Here is a 27,272-nt window from a genome sequence, read left to right as displayed (position 1 = left end):
TTCTCCACTCCAATATATGCACTTTTTAAAAAACAAACAAAACCCCACCCACACACAAAAAAAACCCACAAAAAAAAGGACTTCATCTTGTCTGTCATTATAATGTGTCGTTATAAACACGATGGAAATTGAGTGAAATATGTAAAAAATAATGACTTTTATAACTTAATAAGCTATTTTGGCTACCAAATAATGAGAGCAATCCTATCAACAGTGATAGTTAAGTGAATTCTGCATTATACAGCTTAGAAAATTTTTCCTTTGTTAAAAATTTCACTGGCAGAAAAGTGCCTTAGTTAATCCATTTCGTGAAGTAAAATTCTTACGTGCCTTTGAATGTATCCTTTAACTAATACTCTAGATCACTACAGCTATGCAATAATGTTATGTTACCCTGTCTTCCAGCTAAAGGTCTCAAAATCTTCATGCCAATCCACACAAACACCTTCAAAGTAGGAACCCCGTTGCACAGATGGTGACAGTGACACTGACAGATTAACCCTCTCCATCAGAGGCAAACAGTACGTCTGTGGATCAGAAGGGAGATGATCTGTACTCTCAGAGAATCTTCACATGTAAAGATTTAGTCCCAAGTTTGCATGTGTTGCTTAAAGTATTCCTTCAAAAAGATTACGCCTAAAAACATTTGAACCTAATCTGAAAGCATTCATTTAGACGAATATCAGAACGGTCTTCTGGTCGAAGTTGTGCTGTATGTACCTATTTTCCTTTGGGGACTATACTCTCATTTTCCCTAATTACAGCAAACAGTAGTGAAATCCCTTCAGGGGAGTTTTATTTCAAACATTTGCAAAAGGATGAAGATTTCTAATATCTCATTTGACACTATACATATAAGTTAAACGTATAAAGTTGTCACAATGAGTAAATTAACTGGCTGAATTTAGAGATTGTATCTCAATTCACTGTATAGTCACCCAGAAATCCAAGTACAGCTCTGGAGTACTGGATGTGGCATTTCTATTTCATATCTGCTGAAAGATGCAAGGCATCCCATTCAGGTACGCACAACTGCATCTAAAGGTCACCAAAACTTACAAATATTTCTAGCAGTTTCAGCTTCAGGCCAAAACCCCGACACAAAACTTTAGGTCCTGTCTTGTCCTGCCAGAGAGATGGAAACTGGCTTGCTCAAAAACGTGTTGTACTGCTGTTCTACACACGACTGATGGCTGACCCTGTCTGTGAGTATATGCTTTCATCCAGCTTTCGAATTACTGTCATATCAAAATATTACTATGATTTTGAACCGAGGACCTCTCATGCCTTAACATTTAAGATCATATGTACCGGTTAGGTGCAGACCAAATCCCAGAGACAACACTTTCTACTTTCTGATGTAATGTTTTAACTTTATAGTTGTCACATGCAAATACATTTTCAGGAAATAAACTTTGGAATGAAATAAACAGCAAAGAAAGAAGTTTTCAATCAAATTTACTCTTATGAATCTTTAAGACCTCCCCAGGTTAATTAAAATCTATGTAGGATTTTAGCACCAGGTAGATATTCAAGAAAATTATATTGGTATAATTAAAAATATCAGTGTGCTCTAAAAGTAGTCCAGCAGCTACAAGAAAGGCCTGACACCAACCATAAATAATGCAAAGGCTGAGATGGTGTAAATGGGAGCAACTGAGCAGAATTTATGCATAATAGCACAGGCTCTGGAAGTAACGTCTGGTGTGGCACTAGCAATATGAGGTGATACTTCAACATATGCTAAAGTACTTTTGGCATAAAAAAATAAAGGACCAAAGTCTTGTGTACTAGTTCCAAAAGCACAGAGAAGCAAAGTGCACACTCTCCAGATGGCGCAGTACTACTGCACTTACGAAAATCTCAAACAAAATGGGTTCTCCAAGAGGTTCAGTACCTGTTGCAGAACTCTACATGCAGTTTTACAGGCTGTCCAACACCCAGACCCCACTGATTACATTTGTCTCAATAGGCCGTGACAAGAACAGAATCTCTAGGAAACCACTAAGTCTTGAAGAAGTCGTATCAATTTATACGTCACAAAAAGTACATTTAGAATGGCAGCCACTGCTGCCATACTGTACAATGACTGTAAGTTAATAATCTGTACTTATTGCTGAGAGAAAGAGCAATTAAAAATTACAACCTGCTAGTTATCATCGGTATACTATATTAGTCTAAAGAACTGATGCAGTCCTGATAAACTGGCTCTCACACGTGCAGTTTAAGTGATCCTGAAGATCACTCCTCCATAATTTATCTTTTCCCATAATACCCGAGTTGCGGAGCAGACACAGCCTGGTCATATGGTTACTGAGGGAATGGCAACTGTGCACCTGCACTGGCATCATCGGGGCACATGCCACCCTAGTGCGGAGCTCTCTGCACCTCAGTGAATCTCCCCAGTAACTAATGAAGAAAGTCAATCATGGATCATAATTTTATAAACCTGTCTTTACTTCTAAGTGTATCTTTCTTAATATATTTCAGAACTAAAACACCACATGGTGTTTAAGAGTTATAGATTCTATCTCTTACAAATATAAAATTTTACTTTAGAGCATCACAATTATTTTTCTTGAGTATTTAATTTAGAAATTATTTTAGAAAATAATTTTAATTGAAATGACCATAAAATAAATTATCAGTTTAAAAAGCTTATTCTTGAATTCAGCATCCTTGAAGTAATTCTTATTATTTTTTTAAGATGCTATGAGAAAGATAGTGGTTATTCTCAATTCACCCAGAGTTATGATGATAAACGGATTGATTCTCAGAGTGTGGATACTCTGGATTGGGAAGCGTCAGGTGATTTTGCTCAGGCTAAGATGAGTTCTACTGCTGTGGGATTCAGGCTCTTTAGGGTTCTTCACACTTTCACTGCTGAGCCTATGGAATACTTAAAAATTGAAACTTCTTTCTCTGTCTTCTACCTTTTCAGGCTTCCATCCAAAACTGGTACAGAAGAAAGAAGTAACATTCCTGCTAAAGATGTATTTCTAGAAGTCGTATGCCATTAAAACTGTGGGTTAAAAGATGTGTATATATGTATGTGCGTGTATATACGTGTGTGTGTGTGTATATATATCCCTATATGCACTCCAAATCTCAGAAGACTTCAGGTGCTTTTACAAGTTGTTTTCAGAATCAGGTTTGCAATAGTAAGCTTTCTTCCAAAAGTCACTGCATGCTTTCTGAATCTAACAGCACATCAATGTTTTACAAGTTTTAATCCCCGCTGGAAGCAGAGGATGTGTAAAAGCCTTTTTTTTAAAACCAACCAAACAAACAAAGTCAGGCACTTGGTTGGAGCTTGTCAAAAGCTTATCTGAACTTGTAAATCCTTTGAGATTTCCCTTAAACCACAGGTTTTAACTTTATCTCAGCGTCAGTAAAAGTTTTCTGTGCTGGTACCAGAAAAACAAAGTTTTTGAACTTAAAGGCCAATATATAGTCAATAACTTTGTATCAGATTCTTCCATTCCCCTTCATCATTAGATTTTTTTGAGTGCTGAAGGCACGAACTGTTCAGTCTGACAACCAGCGAAGCTAGTAATGCACCAGGTCTGCTGGGTCCATTGCTGGAATTCCATGCCAGCAATCCTAGTAAGAGTATTACACTAGTATGAGTACTGTAAAGCTTCTAAAACACTCTGAGAACAATAATTATGTATTTGTAATTAACTGTAGGTATAACAGAGCATTCCTCCAGGGAACTGTGTGAAAGGAGAGAGTGAGAGAGAGTATCTGACCTTGCCTGCTAAAATAAACAGGCATAAGTTCAGGAATAGAAGAGGAAAGCTGATTCTTAAGCCTTAAACTTGAAAGACTTCCAATTTAGGAAAGAGTAAAAAGGCTTGGTAGGAATGGTTCTTAAGTGAATGACACCATCTTCCATAAGCCTCCAATCTTCAGAGGAACTGGAAACAATGTCTTAGGTGAAAAATATTTTATTAATATTGTGTGGGTAGAGTATCTCCATTTCTTTACACTAATGAAAAAAAAGACATTGGATTATTAAATCTAGAGCACTGGGGCAGTCATTGAACTGGCTGGTAGGAAGCACAACTGACTTGCACTTAGTTGGTTCCAGGGGCTCACATCCTGTAAGTGAGTATCTCTCTCTTGCCGGTCTTGAAAATAGATTTTAACTTTTTAACTATTTGATTTTATTGATGAAAACTTTTTTAGCAAGTGATATAATTAATCAGAAGTAGTGTCAAATAGTAAGGAACTTTATTTTCCTATGGTAGCTTTAATTTTTTTTTTTTTTAAATAATCTAAGCGGATGGGGTAGGATTAAAGGATACCAAAGCAGAATACGTAGATTACTTACCACATGAAGAATTTTATTTTCTGTTTCATACACTGTACAATCCTGTGGTAAAACAAAACAAAACAATTAATGCATGTTATTTTAATTTTCCTATTAAGAAAGAAAAGAATGCTTTACGCTGCTAACCATCTTTTACAGATGTACCTGAAAAGACAAATGATCTCTTGAGTTTTGTCATGACCAAAAGGTTACTTTATAATCTTAGGAAACTTGACTTCTCTCGTGGCTGGTTAACCTCAGGGACCTATTCTTCCCTTTACAGTCATGACACTCTCGTGCTGAATAGCAGCAACAATATAAATGTAAGGCAGAGGGGACAGATTCATGATAGTGAGAGAAAAAGTAATTGAATATAATTAATCTGGCATGTCAGAAACTCAATGATGCGCAGAACAAGAGATACATTGCCTAGCCTTAAATGAGGGAGGACGTTTGTAGCTTTTTGTTAGCTGTGTGGGGTGCAGACACTTGTGTCAGACCTACCACTAGGTAGCTTATGTTACTGTAAAGCATGGGAAGGAAGAGAAAACAGAATATTTTGACAAGTACAACTCTAAGGATGTTAAATGTGGTGTATCCAGACCATCAGTTTGGTTCACTCCATCTTTTGCTTGAAGGCCCTGGTTGCCAACACCGTCCACAGGGGACAAGAAACAGCAGTGGTCCCAACTCTTAAGAGAAGTCATGTAACTGCTCTATATTTGGACTTTGGAAGGCAGAAGTCACACCAGAAAGGGATGAGAAAGGACACGGGCCTGCTTGTGTTCAGCACTGGTGCAGGGATGTCCAGGGGGTTTCATTCCCTTAAGGCTTCCCAAAGAACAACTCCATCCCAGCTTTCCATTACACAACATTGCTATTAACCAATTTAAAGCAGGCCTGAGAAATAATACTCCTGATCAAGCTTTTTATTTGCTTAAGGCCTGTAACTTCTAGAGCAGTTATTTTCCTCTTTTAGTTAAAGAATAATAAATCTTATCACTACCTAACTAAAGAGTCAGTACTCCCTTAACTTGCATTTTGCCTTCTGTGATTCGTGGCTAGAACATTACTTTTCCTTCATGAAACAAAGCATACAGATTCCTAAAAGAGATCTATTGTCTCTATTGCTCTTTAATGTTTTGAAGATTTCCTTGATACAACCCTCTATAAAGCAAGACACAGACAGTATTTAACCCTTTCCTACAGGAGATGGCCCAAGCGCACTGAGTCAGCTCTACCCCACCCTCCTCCTGCCAGTCAGCACTCCAAATCACCACACAGGTTCTCTAGCCATATTTTACTAAAACATAAAATTAAAAGGAAAATACAGAAAATTCAAGCTTGCCAGACATGGCGAGGTTAGAATAGAATCCCCCAAAAGCTTGGTCACCTCTGAGGCCAGCCGCAGTCCCCGCGGTCAGGCTCCCTCTCCCCCCAGCCCCAGAACCTTCCGCCGTTTGCCTGAGACAGGCAGCCCGCCACACTGCTACAGGGCGAGTGTGGGCCTGCCGCACCTACCCCTCATCAAAGGGGTGCTTTTCCATAACAAATCTGAGGGGAAAAATATTTCTGATATGTCCTGGCATCTCCCCGTGTCCAGGGCAAGTGACACACTGACCTGCGGCTGGCGGGAGTCCCAGAGCCCTGTGAAGGGCCGCCACAAAACACACTGAGGACCAGGCAGGTGGGATCCTCACCTCGCCAGGGGCCTCGTTTATCATAGCAATCTTGTTTATAATGCTGTACTGGCACTGACTGTTTGCATTTAAGGGAATTAACGGTTAATAACAGAAAAAGTTATGTTGGGAAATTGCTAAATACTTCTCCAAATGCTATGTCACATTGGAAAAAGCATTCTGCAAAGCAAGATAAGGGTTTCAGGACATATTTTTAAGGTGGGGATATGACAAGTAAAGAAAAAATATGTCTTGTTTATTCATCTTTTTTCCTTGAATAAGTTTTTAAATAAAATTTAACTTACTGATACATCTAAAAGATCCCCTCAAGTGACTTAAGATTCCCTATAGTTCTCAATATTTCCTCTTTCCTGGATCTTAATATGTTTGCAATAACAGTTAATTGCTTTAATCTCCCCATGAAATAATTCCAACATCCTCACTCCATTTACTCTAGAAGTAGAGTAACTATACGATCAGCTTAGGCTGTGGTACTCTTTGTGAGAGAAATATTGGCTAATTGGCAGATATCTGCTCCTCTTGTCCAGCAGCTCAAATCCTCGGCTATGCTCTATTCACCGAGGCTGTGTCCGGCTCTCCAACCTTCTTCCTTGAGTGCTGCTTGGAGGACCTGGTCCCTCAGCCCTTCCGAGCTTGCTGCAGAGCAGCTTCAGCCTGTCCAAGCCACGCAGCCCTGGGTACAAGCCTGGAAAGCAGGTAACTGTCACACCCTCAACTCTGAGGGTCACATGTGTTTTGGAGGATTGGCATTTTTGTAGATAAACTAATTTCTAAGTGAATAGAGTTTAAAGAATATCGCTACAGAATAAGAAAGTTAAAATCAGAAGATCGTGACTGCCAAGGAACACAGAGAAGAATTTATATTAGCATTTCATGGTCAAGTATCCCTTTGATGTTTCTTCTGTATTCATACTGTTATTTTCTACAGCACAAAAAAAAAAAAGAATTCAATTAGTCAGTTTGGTTGGCAATGCCCAAGGCAGTTTTTCCTACAAGTTTTATGCACTTCAAGCGGCACATCCACCATCTCCTTTTAACCCTCCAACTACCAAGAGAACAGAATTATCACAGCAGGGCTTACAGCCTGACTTCAGAGCTAATGCCTTTTTAAAAATTATTCCTTTAATTTCTGTACTAGGAATACAATATGAGCTTCATTCTGAACAAACTTAATTACTTCAGGTCAAAAAATAGAGGACATATGTATGGTAAAACTGAAATTTTACTGTTTTGTAGCGCAGAATTAATGTTAGCTATACTTACGTTGCACATTCAAGATTACATTAGCATTAAAAATGCTAATGGCTTTGGGATTCCTTCCAAAAGAGATGCATATTGACTTTTTTAAAAAAATATATCAGACTAGTTTAACTGAGAGGTTAAAAGCACTTGCACTGTTATACTAAAATATTAAGATATGTAGGCCACAACATTCTTCTGATTTATTTTTCTCTCATACATAGCAATGCACTAGGGATCTCATTACAAAAATTTAAAAAATCTTCCATGACTAACATTTATAGAATTTTGATCTATTTTTCTTAGAAAAGAAATAATAGTTATAGTGATATTCTTTCTACATCTTCCATAAGCAAGATGACATGTTAAAAAGATTTCCTCTTATAGTTTAAAAAACTTAGAAAAATTAGTAGCTGCATTCTCTTTCCCTTCTGTAAAACAATAAAATACAGGAATTGCAAAAATAGTCACAGCAGCAGTATTACGTACAAGCCAGCTTCTGCACTACCCTTTCAAAGGTACAGTACACCTTCACAACTGGTAAAGTAAAACAGCATTCTTTTGAATATTCATAAAGAGAAAAGGTCAGCAGGACTTGTGCTCACCCACACTATATTCACAATTTTAGTTTATAATTCTGAAAGAAAAAAATGCAAGTACTACCAAAATTTGCAGATACCATAAAGACTGTTTAATGATAAGTCTTGAGGACACTTAACACATAAAAAGACTAATACATGTAAAATATTTAGTTCGTTAACTTCGTACAATAAAACAGCATGAGTTAAATCAACTCCTGAAAAGAAAGAGAGACCCTGTAAAGGAGCAGCTCGGAAGAGAACTTAAAACCTTGTGGTGTTTGCCAGTTGAATGTCATTTCCCAGTATAACACTGCAGTAAAGATCTAGTGCAATCTTTGAAAGGTGGATATGACAAAATGATACTTAAAAGTATATTGCTTGCATACATAAAATCAAACACTTCTGGAATTCATACATTAAAAAGAACAAGATTATGCTGAAATTAGGCAAATATCCACCAGCAAATACACTAAAGTAACTTATTTTACTTGGTTTAATTAAGGTGAAGACTTGATTATAATCTATATTTAGAAAACAGTGAACAGATGTTTGATAACAAAATGTTCTTCAGAAAATGCAAGCAAAATAAGATTGAGGGGCTGAACGCTGATGTCTGCAAAGTTCAACCTGAAAATAACACCCACATTTTTAATGGCAGTTGCTGAATGACAGAGTAATTCAGGTGGAAGGGACCTCTGTAGGTTATCTGCTCCAACCACCTGCTCAGAGGAGGGCTAGTTTAAAAGTTAGACTACGTACAAACAACTACGAAGAATCTACAATTTCTATCAATTGGAGTATGTCCTAGATAGCTTCAAAAACCATAAGCTTCATCCTAAACACAAAATACTTGACTAAAACCAGGGTAAAAAAGTCTGATATGGTCTCTGAATTTATCTTGGTGAGATTAATTAACTTTAAAAAAGGGGAGAAGAAGCAACATTTGCTTGGCTTTTGTTGGAAAAAAATTAGCCTAAGTTGCGCTGGCATTCTTTAGCAAGACACAAACTTTTTGTTTAGAGAATGTTTGTTCATGCAGTATAACGCACGTATCAAAGGCACCTAGCTTTTCCTGACACAATCATGAAAAGAAATAATCAGAAAACCAACTTCTAGAACTAGTGAACTTTTTCTGCTCAATGGAAAATTAACCAATGATACATTTTATGGACAAAATTTCAAACCTATTCATCCTCAGTTATTCCGGTTATCTTTCCTGCAGGATAGGATTGGCACTAGAGCACGACCAAATCCAAATTCAGTTAAGTTAGTCTAGTGGGGATCATTTTCAGAGCAAAAATGAGAGTTAGTCTACCTTGAAGCTAGAGCTATACTTCAAAATGAAGTCAAAGAGCTCAAGCAGTTGCAATACTCTGATCTAACATGCGTTTTTGCAGATTATCATCAACATATTTTGATGGGACATGGCACCTCAAAACCAGGATGTTTCTGCAGCTTTCTGCATAATGCTATTCTTTTATAGTTTCCCTACTTATTTTAGGGAAGGTGAGATCATGAGGGATAAGGAAACTGAGAAGAACCAAGTACAAGCATAAATGGACAGGTATAAAACTTCTCTAAAATTAAAGAATAAAGATCAACGTTCTTATAAGCAGTCTGAGAAGATACTATTTACAGACAAACAAGTGACTGCTTATTCATCGTAGCATTTACACGGTATGGAAATAATAATACTCAACATTGTGGTTCATCTGTTTGGTTTAAATTTTGAATGAAGAGCTCATCTTCACGCTCACACTAAGAAAGAATATGACCTAAAAGCTAGTAAAGCTACTTCCTGAGTAGATCTAAGAGTATGTCACACAGATACATACAGTACCTCCTAGCAAGAAGATTCATAAGCAGTGTCTATATTAAACTAAGCTTACGTGGTAATGCTCCCTATTTAGAAGGAAGCTCACTTTGAGTGGCAGCCGTAAGTTATGCATGTTAATTTTGCACAAAATAGATCTGTAGGCTGAAGACATTCCTCACTTTATGTGCCAAATGCCTAGCCTTGAGTGCTACTTTGACACTGACTAAATCAGATATCTAAAATTTATATCATTCATAAAACAAGGAGTATGTGAAAGGATCTGAGATCTAGGTTGCTATTAGTTATGCCTTTCCATTCATATTTTAGCCTACAGTTGACTGCAATTCTGGTTTAGGTGAGACATTTCTGCTTTCACACATTAAGATCAATTTTCCTCAGATTTAGTAACAGCCAAACTGCCTCCCTGTGAATGATTTTGTTTTATCTACTGTTTCTGGTGCTAAGTTTAGTATACTGTAAAAAGATCTTGATAGATGACTATCAAACAACACAGATCTGACAATAAGACAAAACTTGTAACTGACCTGAAGAACTAACTCAACATTTTTCATCTTGGAATGTCTTGCAGTTTATGGTAACAGATAGATTGATTTTAAGTTGTCAAAAGGAGGACAGCTTTGGGACTGAAGCTGGAGAAATGAAAAAAAAGAACTAAACTATTGCTGGCAGAGGAGAACTAAATTTCATCTGCCAAAGCAGTGAAATGAATGACAGAAATGGAGACAGATATTCAAAATTATACTATTTTCACCTAGACCATGGAGGGGGGAATCAAACTCACGCAAACAAAGTGCAATATCAGCTGAAGGGCAGAATCAGATCTGAACTTTTTATACTGTAGAGAAGTACATTTTGCTTAGTCTATAAATCAAAAATAGCCTAGTGCTATAAACACCTGGTAAGAGAAAGCTTAATAAAGATACATAAATAATTAAATGCCTACACTGGAATTTTTAAACCAAGAGAATATAAAAAGGACCTTTGTTTTGCACTGCAGAAATGCATAAAAGACAAAACTGAATATTATAAATTAAGGATAATAGCACAAAACACAAAGACTGATATTTATCAGCCTCAGTTCTTTTTTTCCAAGAACGAAAATGAAATTGAAGAGGGCGAGGGGGGAAAAAAAACCCAACAGTTTGCAGAATGCTACTACTCCAGGAAGCCTTTTAAATTAAATGAGTTCTGTGATTGGTCTGCTGTGATGCTCCATGGAAAACTGTTCCAGCAGAGGACAGAGGCAGGCAGTGGAGCCCTGCGTACTGGAGGCAGGGCCAGTTTAAGGTGCTTACAAAACCACAGCTTTAGCAAAGCTTTGCCTTCCCTCCCACAACACTTTCATCTTTCCCTTTTGCTTCATTCCAAGACAGCCCTGCCTGTTCTCCAAGCTCTCCACATATTCCAGTAACACTATTTTGTCTCATCAATATTTTTATCCACTCGCAAGAGAAGCTCAGTGTAAATATTTCTAAAACTAATTTCCACTCAGTCTTTCTGTACCTGTGTGTCACCTCTTGTCTTACTTCAGGGGCAGGCACTATCAGAGGCTGTTATTATTTGTATATTACACAGCACTACAGACCAGATAAATTAGTTTTATGTATCTGTGGAATGTACTATATTAAAATTAATTAATGAATGTCATTGGTGATAATACTACTACCCTTATTTGTTCCATAATTGGATTGTTTAATGTTTTGGATAGTTCATGTTAATCACTAAACAGCTGTCATGTAACCGGCTCTCCTTTAAGTGAAGACACCACAGTGCAGATTCTGGATATATTTGTATGTATTGTAAGAATCTGTCCCTGAAAAATCTTTGGTCATTCATATTTTAATCTGTAATAAACTGTTAGCAGTAATTAAGCTTTTTCCCACTGTAGCTCTGTTCTTTTGTTTAACAGTTGTGTGGTGGTACATAACCTGACATGAAATTATCTACTCAAAAGCAAAGTGGATTTTTAACTTCACGCCATCCTTCAATCTATCCAGGCATATGAGGATAACCAAAGTCCAAAAATCTTCCCATCACTCCCAGAGAAAGAGAATATGCAAATAACAGAGAGGTAACGCTAAAACAATTTTTCTGGTGAAGTAAAAGCTCAGGAATATTTTTACTATTGCAATTTTTAAGCAACAGTATGAAGGGGACACAGAGCAGAAGATAACCACGCCTACCTGTTGCACAATGGTTGTTAGTTCCAGGCACAGTTGAACAATGTTGTTTTTCAGTAGTGAATATTCCGTCACACTGACAAATGGAGACCTGTGACAAGGGAAGGATTGGTTTATACAGCATTAAGGATTATAACTCATCTTTACAGCATAAGCAGATATATGTAACATAGAGACCAGTTCTACACCACAGAAATGTGAAACATCTAATTGTGACAATCTCCAGCAGCAAGTGACACAACCGCTATAAAATATACCTTTGAAACAAGAAACAATGTACGCAGGAAGGATGTAAACTGGACTTTGGCCAGAACATCAGAAATTGTCATTCTTGTGGAAAGTGGAAATAGGAGCTTCCATATAATTGTAAGCATTCCAGATTTCCTTTGTACAGCTCATTAAAAAGACAGCATTTCTAGTACATCAGTCTTCAGCAGCAGTTAGCACCTCAATTCAGAGAACAAACTAAAGCTTACTTAGTCACTAACAGATTCCTGCACACTCGGATTTTCTTCAGGCTTTCCAAAATCTAGCTGAATCTGACCCCATTTGAATTCATAAGACCTGACAAGGTCATAGCCTGAGAGAATATGACTGCTGGCATCAGGTTAGGAAGATGTCACCAGGATTATACAAATCCTGTAAAGGAGGGTGATTCACTCTCACTGTGATTTTTAAGGTGCCATTTATACACTCAAGAGCACTCAGATTCAAGATAAAGCTATCCATTGCTATAACTCCAAAGAAAGAGAAAAAGCCATAAATGCTCTGATGCTATTTTATGTTTTGGTTTCTCTCTTTTCACAGTCAAAAATTTAACTACATTTATTCAGAGAGATACTTTTAATCAAATTCTCAGTTCGTAAATAAAAAAAACCCAGTGGTTGATTGCTGATCACTAACCAACACCACAGCTGTACTTAATACATCAATCCGACACTTGATAAAAACTCTAATAAGAAAATTTAATTTTCAGACTAAGCAAGTACTAGAATTTATTTTGAATATTCTTAATTGATTTGCTCAACTCCAGCTTTTTTTGTGTCTTTTTCATTGCTGAAGACCAGTTCAAGGTCCACAACCTTTATGTCCTTACCCTTCCTTCTGAAACTACCAACAACGTAACCACTTGTGGCAGTGAGGTGTCAACTTGGAGCAGTGCAAAAGTATTAATTTCTCACAAAATACTATCAGACTGAAAAGAATCTGAAAAATTAACTAGACAAAACTTTAACACCCTCCTGACAGAAAAGGGTACTATATTTTGCTTCCAATATTCTAATATTATCATATTAGAATAAAAAAGTACAAGAGTAAAAGATTGAGCGAACACAAAACAACCCGAAGAATTATTCTCATGCATAAAGGATCAAGGAATAGTAAATTACCTGTCCAGCCAGGCTAGTAGGTTCTTGGCAGCACCAATCAGGTCAACTACAGAGGTAAGAAAATCATTTGGCAGTCGTCTGGAGGCCCTGCCATCATAATGGCCGCTCCTCCTCCTACCCGTTATAAAGTTCTGGAGATTTTTGGCTGAGGCATTCAGCTTGTGAGACAGAGTTCTCAGGTTTTCGGTCTCCAAACCATAGTTCTGAGGGGAAAGAAGAAGATAGACAATTAAGTGAAATAGTGTGTCCTTTGCTACATGAACATAGCTGTGAGGTTAAGCATTCTGAATGGTATTGGCTGAAAGGATAGGATGGTTATGGATGCCTGGTGTAAGGCTAAGCAACAGGCTACTTTGTTTAGAACATACAGGACGCAGCCATCCTGTTAGCACGGCAGCCTCTCAAAATGCTACAGCCCCCAAACCCATTGGTCCAGCTAAGTCACTGGAGGCAAAACCAACCCCCATATCCTGGGCCTCGACGTCCTTTCCATTTTCAAAAAGTGGTGATGAGTCAGGCCGCTATCCCCTTCTGGCTATGGCTGGGAGTTAACCCACTACTTGGTGTATTTGTTACTGCTAAGGGCAGGTCTTCTGCAGTCCCGCTGCACTAGATCTCACCCAGATTTGTGTCGGTCCCTTTACTAACTTGGAACAACTTCACCTTAGCAGAACTTCCCTTTCACTTACGCTGTGAATAAGCTATAAAATTTTATACGGCCGTGGTGATAGGCTTTTACAGGAAAATTCCTTCCTGTACCCTGCTATTGTTGGTGAGCAGCTGTCCCCTATGTAATGTAATATGGGAACAGTCAAATCAGGTCAGAGTAAAGACATGGCATTCCTGCTCCCAATGACTGCGTAGGGAAGAATGTGAGCACAGAGCAGGCATGTGGTAACAGCTGTTAGTGGTTCAGGGGCTTCAAGCCAGTGACGGTGTCTTCATATTTAACAGTTCTTAATGGATTTTCTTCCATTGTTCTAATTCTGGTGGTTTGAATCTAAGTTTTCTACACACAACTCCCTTTTCCTTTTACCCACATTCCTGCATCCATGTCTCTGTCCTTTTATCATCAAGCCAATACCCAGACCCAGGTAACAAGCACAAAGATATCTCAGCTCATATACATTAAATAATTCACTCAAATTCACATAGAAAATCTCAAGCAGACTGAACCGAACCCAGATTTCTTGCTGCCACAACAGGATGTAGCATATGAAAGAATTTAATGAGCATTTAAACAAAATCGACTTTCAGAGTATAAATTGGTTACCCGCTACTAATTTCAACTATGCATATGTTACAGAGGATGACTGTTCATGAATATCACATGTTAATTTTTCTGCCAAAACTACTTCCTCAAAACAGAGAATAAAGAACCACAAACACTACAGAATGTACTGACTAATAACAAGCTTGTGAAATGGGACTATATAGAAGTCAAACAAAATACAAACATATGCCTGGTAAAGTTGCTTGGACCGCTTACAGCTGGTACTTAGGACCGTGCCTTCTCTGCCAGCTACTCCCCCTCTCAAAATGCACTCTGAAAAATAAATCAAGCCCCCTGCCTCCAGCTTGGAGGGCAACCTGCAAGGAATGGAAACACTTTGCTATCTTAGTAGCTCACTGCAAAGAACTTAGATTTAATAAATAATTTTAGATGCTAGGGACAGAATTAGTTTCATTGTTATATACATATTGTGCCTAAAACATCAGAATCCATGAGGTTTGGAAGCATCCAGTTTTAGACTGAACACTGGAACAAATTAAAGTTATGTTGGTTTAGCTACAGATGAGAACAATTCTCTATCTTTTTTCAGAACAAATACTGTACAGTTAGCCACAGCATCACTAACGTAAGTCATTCTATTTTGGAAAAGTTTAAAGTTAAAAAGCAGGTTGTATTTGATATTAATATTCCATCTGTTCAATATTTGTAGCTAATCTTTCTTTTATTAAAGCACTGAAGTAATGCCCTCCTCTGCTCTATTTTTCTCTCAACTTCTACTTGTGCCAAGATGAGTGAGTGGATGTACTGAGATGCCTCTCCCAGCTAGCAACCAGCTACTCAGTGCTTGGTTTCCCCTCAGACTTTGATTTTGCACACTCAACAACAAATTACAAGGTTGATAAAACCAGCAGGATCTGGTTTATTTCCAAGTCCAACCTTGCTTATCCCTGTGGAAACAAGCAGAAAATGTTTCTCCCAATAATTCATTATTGCATAAAAGCTCTGGGAAGCTGTCAGTTTACTTTCAAGAAAAGCCAGGCGGGAAAGGAAACAGTTTGACCAGTGAATCTATAAAAGCCAGTACTTTCACCACAGACTAAATGCCTGAATTTTGAAGAAATTATACTAGATACTAGTGGTGTAATCAACTGGAACAATCCTCTCAAGTCACTGGAAAACACAGAGAATTGAACAGAAGATGTGTTTGAGGAAATCCACCTAGTGACCAAGCTCTTTGTTTCTTCTTAAACTTTATTAACATGCTGATGGCAACCTCAATCAATACTGATATAGAATTTAAAATATAGCAAAACATAGGTAAAATATGTCCATGAGATAATCAGGAGATGAAAGGAAATTTTGCAGTTTTTCAGCACAGTAAAAGGGCTGATGCAAGTTAGTGGGTTAGCTAAGACTTAGCAAGACACAATAAAGGGGAAAATATAAAATATTACAGAAATGACAGTGAATCAATATGTCTGTAGAAAACAGAGACATTGTAACACTCCAAATTTAAGCTTGCCTCAAATCCAAGATCTTCATTTTTAAATAAAACAACCATAACCAACTATATTTGGGAAAAGGAGTGGTTACAAATAATTCTTGAAAGTAGCACCTCTAAGCACCTCGTCTTGCACTGCACTGCAGCTCCCCTCGTGTCAGCGGCACACGCTTCCCTCTCCGCTGCCGCCTCCTGTGCAAGCTGTTCGCTGGGCTGAAGCTCGGGTGCTGTGAAGCCCCACAGGCCCCGCATTAGAAAACTCTTGAAAGAAGCTTCACAGGCTGCTTTCAAGAAGGTTCATGAAGGAACCTTTCAGGCTTCCCTAGTCAGCACCATGGTGATGGGATGTAAGAGAGATTGTTCCAGAGGAGAAAAGAGCAAAGAAGCTGGGAGACACACAAATTTGAACTGCGTTGATTAGGATTCAGTGAAAGTGCTTAAAAACACAGACAGAAGAGATGCAATTTCTGATGATGAGTGGGTAGGTGGGTAGCCTTGTTCTGTATGCATGACACTGCAAGTATCCGAACCTCTTCTAATTCCTGTAGGCATCTCATCTGCATGATGCTAACTGAGACAGTCTCAAACCTGCCAGACTAAATCATTGTCACAGCTACCATATCAGGCTTCAGTTTTCACAGCCATCTCTTCCACTCTCACTGTGTTAAATATGTGCTGTTATTGTGAGACATGCCATAGAAATGGTACTCCTGAGCCTGTAAAATTCTATCTCCTGGCAGGTGATTTCTTTTTTGCACAGTAAATCCTAGATATAATTTCTGGTTTAGAAAGAAAGTGGGGGGAAAAAAAAAGAAAAAAAGCTCTAAAAGGGACAAGAGGGTGCCATTAGCATAGACAGGATTCTTTTTCATACCAAGAGTAAGGGAAAAAATACCAGCAAGGTTTGCTCCATTCCCTGATTTTGTTTCATGATGCTTAAGGCTGTTGCATAATCATAGAAATGGATATATAGGTTTAGAGAACAAATACCGACTATTAAAGCAACCCCAAATGCTGTCTGTCTAGAAGAACTACGCAGCCATACGATCTGTCATATTATCACAGAATTTGGATCTGCTTAGTGGGAATTTCAGTAAAACAGGCCTGGCAGGTATATTGCAGAAAGGGTAACTGGTGGAAGAAAGGGCCAAAGTAACAGCAAATCGTGAACGCAGGAAGATGCGACGGGTAGGTCTGTTAAATGTTTACTTAAGCCTCTTCACAGAAAAGCACTGTTCACACAGTAAGAAATTCTGTATATCCACTGAGTATGATATATGATAGCTTTATCACCTTCACACAAAAGAGTTGCACAAAGATTATCTGACACGTTCAGTGACAGACTGACTCGGTAGCATATTTTAGGTTGGAGCTCAGCAGTTCCTGACGTCCTATTCAGTGACAGGAAGAAGGATTTCAAGAGGTAGAAATTAAATGCAAATGTGAGATCAGATCCAGACAAGCTTATTATAGAAGAATATCGTTAGCAATAATGCCAAGATGAAGCTGTGCCTAAAGTGACACTTGTTAGCAAGATGTACAACTGACTTAGGTTTAAGGACAAGTCCGCTTGCTGGCTATAAAATGTTTTTCCATTTTAGCAATTTCATTCTCTAATTCTTCAATTTTCAAACTACCAGTGAGAACTCCTTGCCATCCGCCCAGCTCCCCTCTGTTCAGTTTGAGGCACCAGTTTCAATGTTCCCAGTGATTATGGTTATTGCAGGGTGGCGAGAGGGAGGAGACAGGACAGATCGCCTCCAGGGCTTCTGCGGTCCATCGGTTTTTTTGAAGTACAGAAAACACAGGTGGCTGTTGTCAGGCTGACAGAATTCAGAAGACAGAAGAGAATACCAGGGTTTTTTTGAACAACCTGAAAAAGACTGTTGTTTTTACCAGTACAGAGTGGAAGATACAATGTAAGATATACGTGCTTGAGTATTTCATATAGTTAAAAATACACACTGGAAACTGAAAAATAGGAAATCTGCATCCAAGCGGATAATTCTTCCTTTTTATGTCATAAATCCAAAACGCAGCAATAGCTAAATACACTGTGACTATGAACCCTCCCACTATGCATGAGTGTCACAATTCCAGCTAAAAACTCTGCTTGTTTTGAACATACATTCTGGTATGAAGTTCCATTTTTAAAAGACAGCGGGAAAACCGAGTATGTTTTTATCCATCTGACACTAACACGTGTTTTTTACATATTCTAAGCAGTGGAATGAAAAAAAGCCTTCAGCTATGGCTTAGGCTGTTTTCGTATCTCATTGCAGGTATGTAACAACATCATAAATTAGTATTTTATGCAAATAAAACTATCTATGAAAAATTTAGCTACTGAGATAAAATAGGCCAAATTATTGTAGCAAATATTAAGATAAAAATAGCAAGTACAGTGGGAAAAAGAAGTGCTGATTTATTTTTTGTAAACGCTAACACCTGAAGATCAAAAGAAGAGCAAGAAGTACCTGCAATATAAGAAGAGTTTATTTCTTCTGTGGAAAAAAACCCCAGCGGTATGTCCTTAAAGTTACTAATATAAATTATTTTGCTCTAATGTGACATACAGAGGTAAAAAAACATGTATGCACATCAAAATTTATTTGACAGAGGACATAATTTTAGCTAAATAGTTTATATTGCATAAGTAATGACTTTAACTTACCTTAAAAACAAATTTATTTTTAATTATGGTAGCTTTTCTTGATGTTGTCATTCATGTAAGTAGTTGGTGTGATATATGTATAAATATATGTGTGAATATGTATAAACACATGGACGCATATACAGCCTTTTCTGCAGGTGATATTTCAAGAATATTATGATTTCTACTGAACTGTAGGGTTCAGAGAGATAAAAGTGTGGAGCAGTAGATCTGACTGGGGAGATTAAAGGAAACAACCCTGACTGGGGAGATTAAAGGAAACAACCCTGACTGAAATTTAAGCATCTTACATGAAATTCACTATGTTAAGACGTATAAAGTACCACAACCTGAATATTGCTACACTCCCATTTTTGTGTTTCAAGCATAAGCTTAAAGAACCCCCCACAACTTATCAGTCCAGTCCAACTGTGGTAGCCATAGCTGCACGTGTCTGTATCAGAGATCAGCTCAGGGCCGCTGACAAGCCCACACAGTCGACATGCCTTTGCCCCTGGGGGTGCCACCCTGCCCCGGCACACAAACGTGCTTAGCAGAGCCGGCTGCTCCCCCTCCCAACCCACCCTGAGGGCAGCACACCTGGACTCCTCCACTCCTCAGGGCTCAGCTTCCCAGTTGCTTTAAGCTGATGTATTTGTGAACCACTGCAGAGGGATGCTGCCATGCTCTCTTCCCAAGTCTCAGCACCATTGATTAGTGAGGAGGATTAGAAAATTAACTTAAAAGCTTAATCTTCAGGCACATCTTCCCCACTTCAGACTGGTTTTCAACACATGCTCAGAGTACATGTAAATTGACTTAAAGTAATTGTGGACTTACGACATCTGACGCAGCTCGGGGGGGACGGTCTGCCCCTCCTCAGCTGGGAAAGCAGGTCTAGTCCCCCCCGGGCTGCCTGCTCGCCCCGCCAGCCCTCCTGCTCCCCATGGACACACGCTCACGTGCCATCGATACGGCATGAGGAGACCTCTTCCCACCTGCCTCCCTGAGGCATGGTTGCAGCATGGGGCCCTGAGATGACTGGGAAAGAGAATTCCCCAAAGCAGCTCTGGGCTTTTGGAATCTCCTCTGGGAAAACATGACGTGCCAGATGGAATCCAACAACTCCCTGCTGTCTGCATGGCTGCGTATGCTGCTCCTGCAAAGGCCCTATCTTCGCAATGAAAATTACAGTGTTTGTGAGAGCAGATAGTCATTTAGCACTTAACGAATAAAACCAAACAAACACAGCTTGTTTAATAAAGGTAAAAATTCAAAATAATCATACATTGATTTTAGCGTAAATAGTTCTGATGCTTAAATAGAATGAAAACCATCAAAACTTTTTTTTTAAAAAAAATTTCCTTTCTCAAGGTACATCTTTAAATTTAAAAGGCTAACAGAAAACACAGTCAAAACCTAATTCTAAAACACTTCACTCTATAAACATTTCTTTGACTTTATCAGGTAGATCTTTTAAAATTTTATGGTGACATTTTTATGATACAACTTAAAACTGAAGTTATCAAAATAGTATTTGTCAGACGTCATTTTTTCCTCTTTAAAAAGAATTTACATGCTAAATATCCTTCGTATGAAGAGAGATTTCAAGGTGAAATAAATCTTTCACGTAAATGACAAAGGTCCTTCTTTTGAAATTATCTTATTAAGTAAACATGTTTTACTATAACATTTAAATTAAATTAAAAGTATGTATTAAGCCTTGGTTCCACAGAATATGACCCACTAAGTATTTATCAGATTGCAGATAAAGTGCTAGAAGATAATCTAGATCAGTATTCTGTGTGGACTGAGGTGACGTAAATTGAGCAGAGAGAATAAATTAAACCTTGTAATTCGCGTATTATATTTGGTAGCATTAAAGTCCTGCTGGAGCAGTGTGCAGATTGGAAGAAAATACTATTGGACTTACAATCTGCTGACAGTTACACCTGTGGCATAGCTAGCGCCTGCGGCACACTGGGGTCTTTTTTATTGACCCGTCACCGTACTAAATATGTTGTATATCTGGTCCCGGGGAGAGCGTAGTGCTTCATTGCCTGTGGCTGTCTGCAGACTCCCAGTGTCTGAAGGCTCAGAGCTGAGATCTTAGAGATATGTGGTTAAGAACCACAGAATGGTTTGGGTTGGGAGGAACCTTCTAAAGATCATCCAGTCCAACCCCCCCACCGTGGGCAGGGACATCTTTCACTAGACCAGGTTGCTCAGAGCCCCATCCAACCTGGCCTTGAACACTTCCAATGATGGGGCATTCACAGCTTCTCTGGGCAACCTGTTCCAGTGCCTCACCACCCTCATCGTACAACATGCTCTCCTTATGTCTAATCTAACTCTCCTTTCTTCCAGTTTAAAACCATTACCCCTTGTCCTGTCACTACAAGCGCAGGTAAAAACTCTTCACCTTTCTTATAAGCACCCTTTAAGTATTGAAATGTTGCAGTAAGGTCTCTCGGAGGCTTTTCTTTCCCAGGCTAAAGCATCTCAGCCTTTCTCCATAAAAGAGGTGTTCCAGCCCAGGAACCCATGTCTTACTCATACTGGGGGCCCCAGAGATGGATGCAGTGCTCTGGGGGGTCTCATGGGTGTGGAGTAGAGGGGGAGAATCAACTCCCTAGATCTGCTGGCCACACTGCTTTTATGCAGTCCAGGATATGACTGGCTTTCTGGGCTGCAAGCACACATTACCATCTCATGCCCAATTTTTCATCCACCAGTATCTACAGCTCTTTCTCCACCGGGCTGCTCTCAGCCAATTTATCACCCAGTCTATGCTGATATTGGCCATTACTGACCCAAGTGCAGGATCTTGTGCTCAGCCTAGCTGAACTTTGTAAGGTTCACATGGGCCCACTTCTTAAGCCTGTCAAGGTCCCCCTGGATGACATCCCTTCCTTGCAACAGATCAGCTGCAATGTTCAGCTTGGTGGCATCTGCAGACCGGCTGAGGGTGCACTCAATCCTCATGTCTATGTCATTGCTAAACAGCGTTGGTCCAGTACAGACCCTTGAAGGACACCACTTGCTACTGTCCATTTGGACATTAAGCCACTGGCTGTAACTCTTTGGATGTGGCCATCCAGCCAGCTCCTTAACCACTTACTGCTCTGTCCATCAAATCCACCTCTCTCCAATCTTAAGCTAAGAGGATGCCTAAAAATGTCCTCCACCTAAAACCAGCTAAGAAAATCCATGAGTGGCCATAGGAATCAGTACACAAGTTCAGGCCTAGGGACGGGAACCTAAAACAGAACACATTTCCTGAACGGTAAAAATGGGACAATTACAGTAAAATGCAAGTTATATGACAGCACTTAATGAAAAGTTAAACAAAATAAATGAAAGAAACAGTATAAGTTTTATTAAGGAAACTGTGTCAGATGTCGTTACACAGTGTCAGACTTGTCACTGCAAAGTAGTCATTTAATTGGGTAATGATCATAATCACATGCTCTGTGAGCAAAGGAGTGAGGCATCGGATTAAGAAGCAATTGAACCCAACATGACCTAATTCTCAGAATGTCTTATCACAAACCCCAACTTCTGCACAGTTTAACTTATCTGTCTGTAGTTAAAGTCTAGTGGAATTACTACTATAATGGCCGCTCCTGTTACTTTATAGCAAGGAGATGCTGTACTGCACACTAAAATATATTAATAAATTATACCTATTTTGATATTACTCAGGATCAATTTCCCAAATTACAAAAGAAGCCTAGCTTACTAAATAAATTTGCTTTGCTCTGCGTTAAGGAAAGGAAAAAATAGAGGGCACACCTGGATATGTGTTATTTAAACTAAAATATAGAATAATTTTTATATTTTAAAAATAGATAAAATGCTAGACCCTGCCATTTTGCAAACTATAAACATAAAGAAAACACATTCCATCTTAGTGGCTGAGGACTGCAGTTGAAGTAAAACACTGTCCAAACTTTCTTCAGCCTTTTCTTTAAATGCTCTTCTCATTCTAAATCAGTAAATTGGCAACACTATATAATAAAAACAATCCTTTTCACTATCTTTAATAACATTTGCCTATTGGTTTATTATGACAGTAAAACTGCAGTAGTATAACCTAGTTCATGTTCAAGAACACAATATTTCATAAAAATAAAAATATGGACTTTATTAATAACTATGGTAATAGTATGCAAATATGCAACATCATAATACAAATTAGAGTATATTATCTGAAACACCTCAATTCTTTTCTATGCATAGCTTCCCTCCCCCTTGTGCTCCCTTCCATTATAATTATCCTACCTTTCAGAGCAAATTGTGTCACAATTCTTTCTTGTCTCTCGAGTCTATAATTTGGAACTTGTCACAGTGCTTCTAAGCACTTCATATACCTTCCTATTATCTTGTAAATAGATACATTAAGTAGATAATGCTAAGATTAAATATTTTAACCTTATTCAAAAACTTAACATTTGCATTGTATTTTTAACTACCAGAAGAAGCTTTAGCATTTCCATTGTAATTGATACGTATAAGCGATATCAAGCATAATTAAGGTGCCTTGATAAGTAATTTTATTGAAAAAGCCATGTGTTTCTGATTTCAGATAAGAATTAGAACATGACAGTCTTTCCTTGAAAAATCAGGCTTAAAAACACTATAATACCAGCCTCTGAAACATTTTTTTTTCCAGAATATGGTATTTAAATAGTTAAAATTATCTTTAAGTGCTAAGAGTGTCAAATGACTGGTGAGAGGAACTGAGTTAGAGAAAAGCAGAACATGAAGTTACAGGGCTGCAGATACCTCCTCTGATGACATGAAAAATATATGGCTAGACTGGGCCTTGAAATGGCTGTGGAAAAAGGATGACAAAATGAGGACCGCAGACATGGTGTGCAGTTTGTTGTTCATGGATCTCAGAAGGGTCACTAATTATGCCAAGACTTGACCCACTCTATGCTAGGCTAAATCTGCGCAGTAGACCAGTCTCTGTTATGAAACAGTTAGGATGATCAGGAATTGATCGTTGTTGTTCTCTCCCACCTAAACAGTTTTTAAGTATCTTTTACATTGTAGCTCTTGCTACAGATCTCTGAACAAACTGGGTAAAGCCTTCTTGGTCTGCTTAATCCTAATGAAGTCAGCGTGATTTGAATTCTGTAATATCCAAATACTCTCTAATTGGGCAAGCTTAAACAAACTGGAACATCGCAACATTTCTGTTCAGGTACATATACTTATCTATCTACGGAGAAAGAGACTGTATTGCTATGGTACAAGTATCTAAAACACAAAAAGGTATGAGAAAATGAATTCATTACAAACAGTGCAGGCATTCAAAAACGTCCTACAACACTACAGAAATCGAATATACAAGTATCTCTGTCAGGCTAATCGGTGTGAGAAGGGTGTATTTTCTTAACATGCATTTTAAAATTCTATCTTGCCAAACTATGTGGTGACTCAATATGATCTAGCACACTGTGAAACCTCATCGGTGTAATTTTTGGTTAAGATCTGTAAAAACATGAAATCTGCTATTCAATTTTGTAGACTGCTTATTGCAGTAACAATGTCAGGTGTAAAGAAAGCATACTTTTATGCAAATAAAAATGCCTCAACCACAATATCTGGTCCCAGATGACTCGGGTCACTGGTTAGAGAGACTTTCAACATACAGGAGGTTCCTGTTCTGATACACAAATATATTTTTAAAGATCATGCCACTCCGAGTCTGCCGGCCACGTTCAAGGAATACCTTAATATAATTCCCCCCCCATTTTTTTCTGTTTTCTTCCTTTTATTTTCTCTACCCCTTGAAGAAAGTTTATTTGGTTTTTAATTTCTAAAACCTTTTTTATATTTTTCATGGTTTTAGATTAGTCATTCAACAAGCACTTGATATTTTTCTGTTTTTAAATAGCCTAAATACCTGTACCTTGACTACATATCTCATATATATATTTCTATTTAATAAATAACTATTTAAAACTGTAACCTAGACTGGAGGTGGGTAGAAGGAACTATAGAACAATCGTAGAAATGAATGATGTTTTAAGATTTTATTAAACAGTATGCAGTCAAAACAAACCTTTATTTTCTAGATTAGAATATATGATCTAGATGTAAGAGATATCTGTTATACTGAAATCACCTGACATTTCAAACAATAGAACTAAAACGTGTTGCAGATCAGCTGTTTTATATATTCTACTTTTCCACTTAGAATCATCTAAAACACTGAAAGGGCTATTTGTCTATTTAATGCCCATTCTCACAAAAGCTTTTTAAAAAGGCAATTTTTGCAAGAAGGGTTTCCCTGTGAAAGGAGATCTTGTGTCTCGTTTCAGTTGTAAAGTGGAGCACGGCTATTCACACCTCAGAACCATCAACAGAGTTATTTCTGCAGAGGCAGTGAACCAGCAGTTTCAGAACCAGGAGAGCCTGATCCTAACCTACGCTTTAAAAAGTACTTTAGTGTTTCTGAAGGAGAATGCTTTTACTACTTTTCCTTTGAACCTCAGCAGCATCCCTCTGAGCCATTCGTAACTGCTCTCCCACTATATTTCCAATTCACATTTTCTGCTCACCTCTGTCTTCACAAAGAGTTTAGATCTAAACTCCCTGGAAGTGAATTTGCACTTTAAAAAATTTCTCCATTTCAAAACTCATTTAACGTTTTCTCATATTTTTGAGCAGAACCTCAATAGCACATCAGCATGAAATAATGACACCTTCTCATAAACATACTACCATGAAATGGTGACTGTACGGCACCATCCCTACATCGTTTGTCCTCTGTCAAGCTGACATCTGTGCACATTTAATAGCTTCAATGTCAACTCTCAGAAGAAATACCAGTAGGAAAATAAAGCTGTGACAGCGTTTCTTTTCTGGTAGGCACAAAAACAAGACCCGAGAGGATGAAGGAAGTTAGTCTGTTTTGCGGCTTCTTTTCACAATGCAAGGTAAATTGTTTCCAATTACTTTACTTCAGTATTAAGTAAGGACTGATCTGCATATGGCTTCAATTAAAAAACCATATGCAAGCCAGACATCTGTGATAGCTTGGCCTCTTCCTTATGCGTATGAAAACATGCTATGAGGAATACGCTGATTGGGGACACTGTGATAAACAAACAAGACCAAAGGATGACCCAGGAGATATTACCTCCAAAAACATATTAGATCATGATCTGCTAACTTTTAAAAGTGATGACTAAATATTGCCTGCATTTGTGACCACCACGCCTGCAGCTGTTTCCCAGAGTGCGCCACGCTGCCTGCTACTGCCAATGCATTACGTCTCTTTCAGAAGTACCTAAATTATACTCAAAATCTTCTTTAAATTTCCTGTTGCCAGTCCGGGGGACTCCACTGGCTTTACTTCAAGAACAAATTGTCTCAAGCCTTTACCTTTCCAGCACCCTTTGATCATTATTCCCATCCTCCTCAGCAAAACCTAATGAGGCCATACATGTGTAGTGCACTGTCCAATAACCACAAAACTATTATTTTTGTACTAAAACCTTGTGACCAATTAAACTTTGCTATTTATTTCATAATAATCGTAATTTTGTATAAGAACCAACTGTCCAATCTCAGGAAGTCTCATCTTCTTAAATTTTTTTAAAGTACCTGTTAAAATGAATCATAAGACAGGACTGCAAGATTACAGAGGATAAGAGATTTAGTACGTAACACAAAATCAGAAATTTTAAACAGTGGTGAATTATTCAATGTTCAGAGAATAAGTGATAGGCTGGTCATTTGGAAATATATTGTTGACACTGACCATTTCATTCAGGTCAGACATTTAGCTTAGGTTCTTACAGAATGGGTAATTCCATGTAAAAATTATATTTATTCAGGAAATATATATTGCATATATTCATAACAATTCAGAGAAGAACTTACAAAAATTTAATTAGTAACAAGATTCTTTTGAATGGGCATTAATGAGAGTATGAAAAAAGTTCATCTATGTTTGTCATGAATTTGCCGAAGTTTGCTCAAGCAACTCAGTCAACCATTACATGAATATGCGTGCGCGTACATATATTTGCATGTATATGAATTTATCTATAACAATAACTGATCACAGATGATTATTCAGGTATTCAGGCAGCTTATAGCAATTGATATTGTAACACAGAGGCATGAAAAATAACTTACTGGGAATTTATGGAAGAAGTTGCTCCTTGCAAATGAGAAAAGCAAATTTTCAGGTTTTTCCCATCATAGGGAAAATATTCTTAACTGACATGGACGTACTCCCTATATTTCCTTCGCACAGAGAAGAGGATTTTGTGATATGTCATCATTTCCAGTGAAAAAAAAAATCTACAGCCTTAGAAAAACATTAAAAGCTAATTTTAAGTGTTCATAATATTGCTCATACCTACTTAAAATACCTTACAAATAGTAGTGTAATAATTTTTCACTAAAACACATTACCAACGTATGTCACATGGACTATTACAGAGATGACAATTTCTTTGACACTTAAGACTTTGAACACATGAACAAACCAAGAAAATTTCTGTATTTCACTGAGCTTTTGGGTTATTTTAAGGAAATTAAAATTTTATGTTAGCAGAATAATACTCTCTTTATTTCATAGGGAAAAGTTAACCTCTTCCTGCAATACACTCTGTTA

General features: G+C 37.9%; 1 protein-coding gene across 2 annotated transcripts in view; it reads right to left on the bottom strand.

Moving 5' to 3' along the window:
- The window catches only part of LOC142063197 (connector enhancer of kinase suppressor of ras 2-like), a 214,048-nt gene that overhangs the window by 103,025 nt on the left and 83,751 nt on the right, over nt 1-27,272 (bottom strand). For both annotated transcript variants that reach the window (XM_075106632.1, XM_075106631.1), the window contains exons 3-5: nt 13,241-13,443; nt 11,856-11,943; nt 4,337-4,378 (exon numbers count right to left, since the gene is read on the bottom strand). In XM_075106632.1, the coding sequence (XP_074962733.1) occupies nt 4,337-4,378; nt 11,856-11,943; nt 13,241-13,443 (333 nt within the window). The remainder of the gene's footprint in view (nt 1-4,336; nt 4,379-11,855; nt 11,944-13,240; nt 13,444-27,272) is intronic.

The sequence above is a fragment of the Phalacrocorax aristotelis genome, chromosome 11 (assembly GCF_949628215.1).
Source record: "Phalacrocorax aristotelis chromosome 11, bGulAri2.1, whole genome shotgun sequence".
Lineage (NCBI taxonomy): Eukaryota > Metazoa > Chordata > Aves > Suliformes > Phalacrocoracidae > Phalacrocorax > Phalacrocorax aristotelis.
This window is presented reverse-complemented; position numbering and strand designations above follow the sequence as displayed.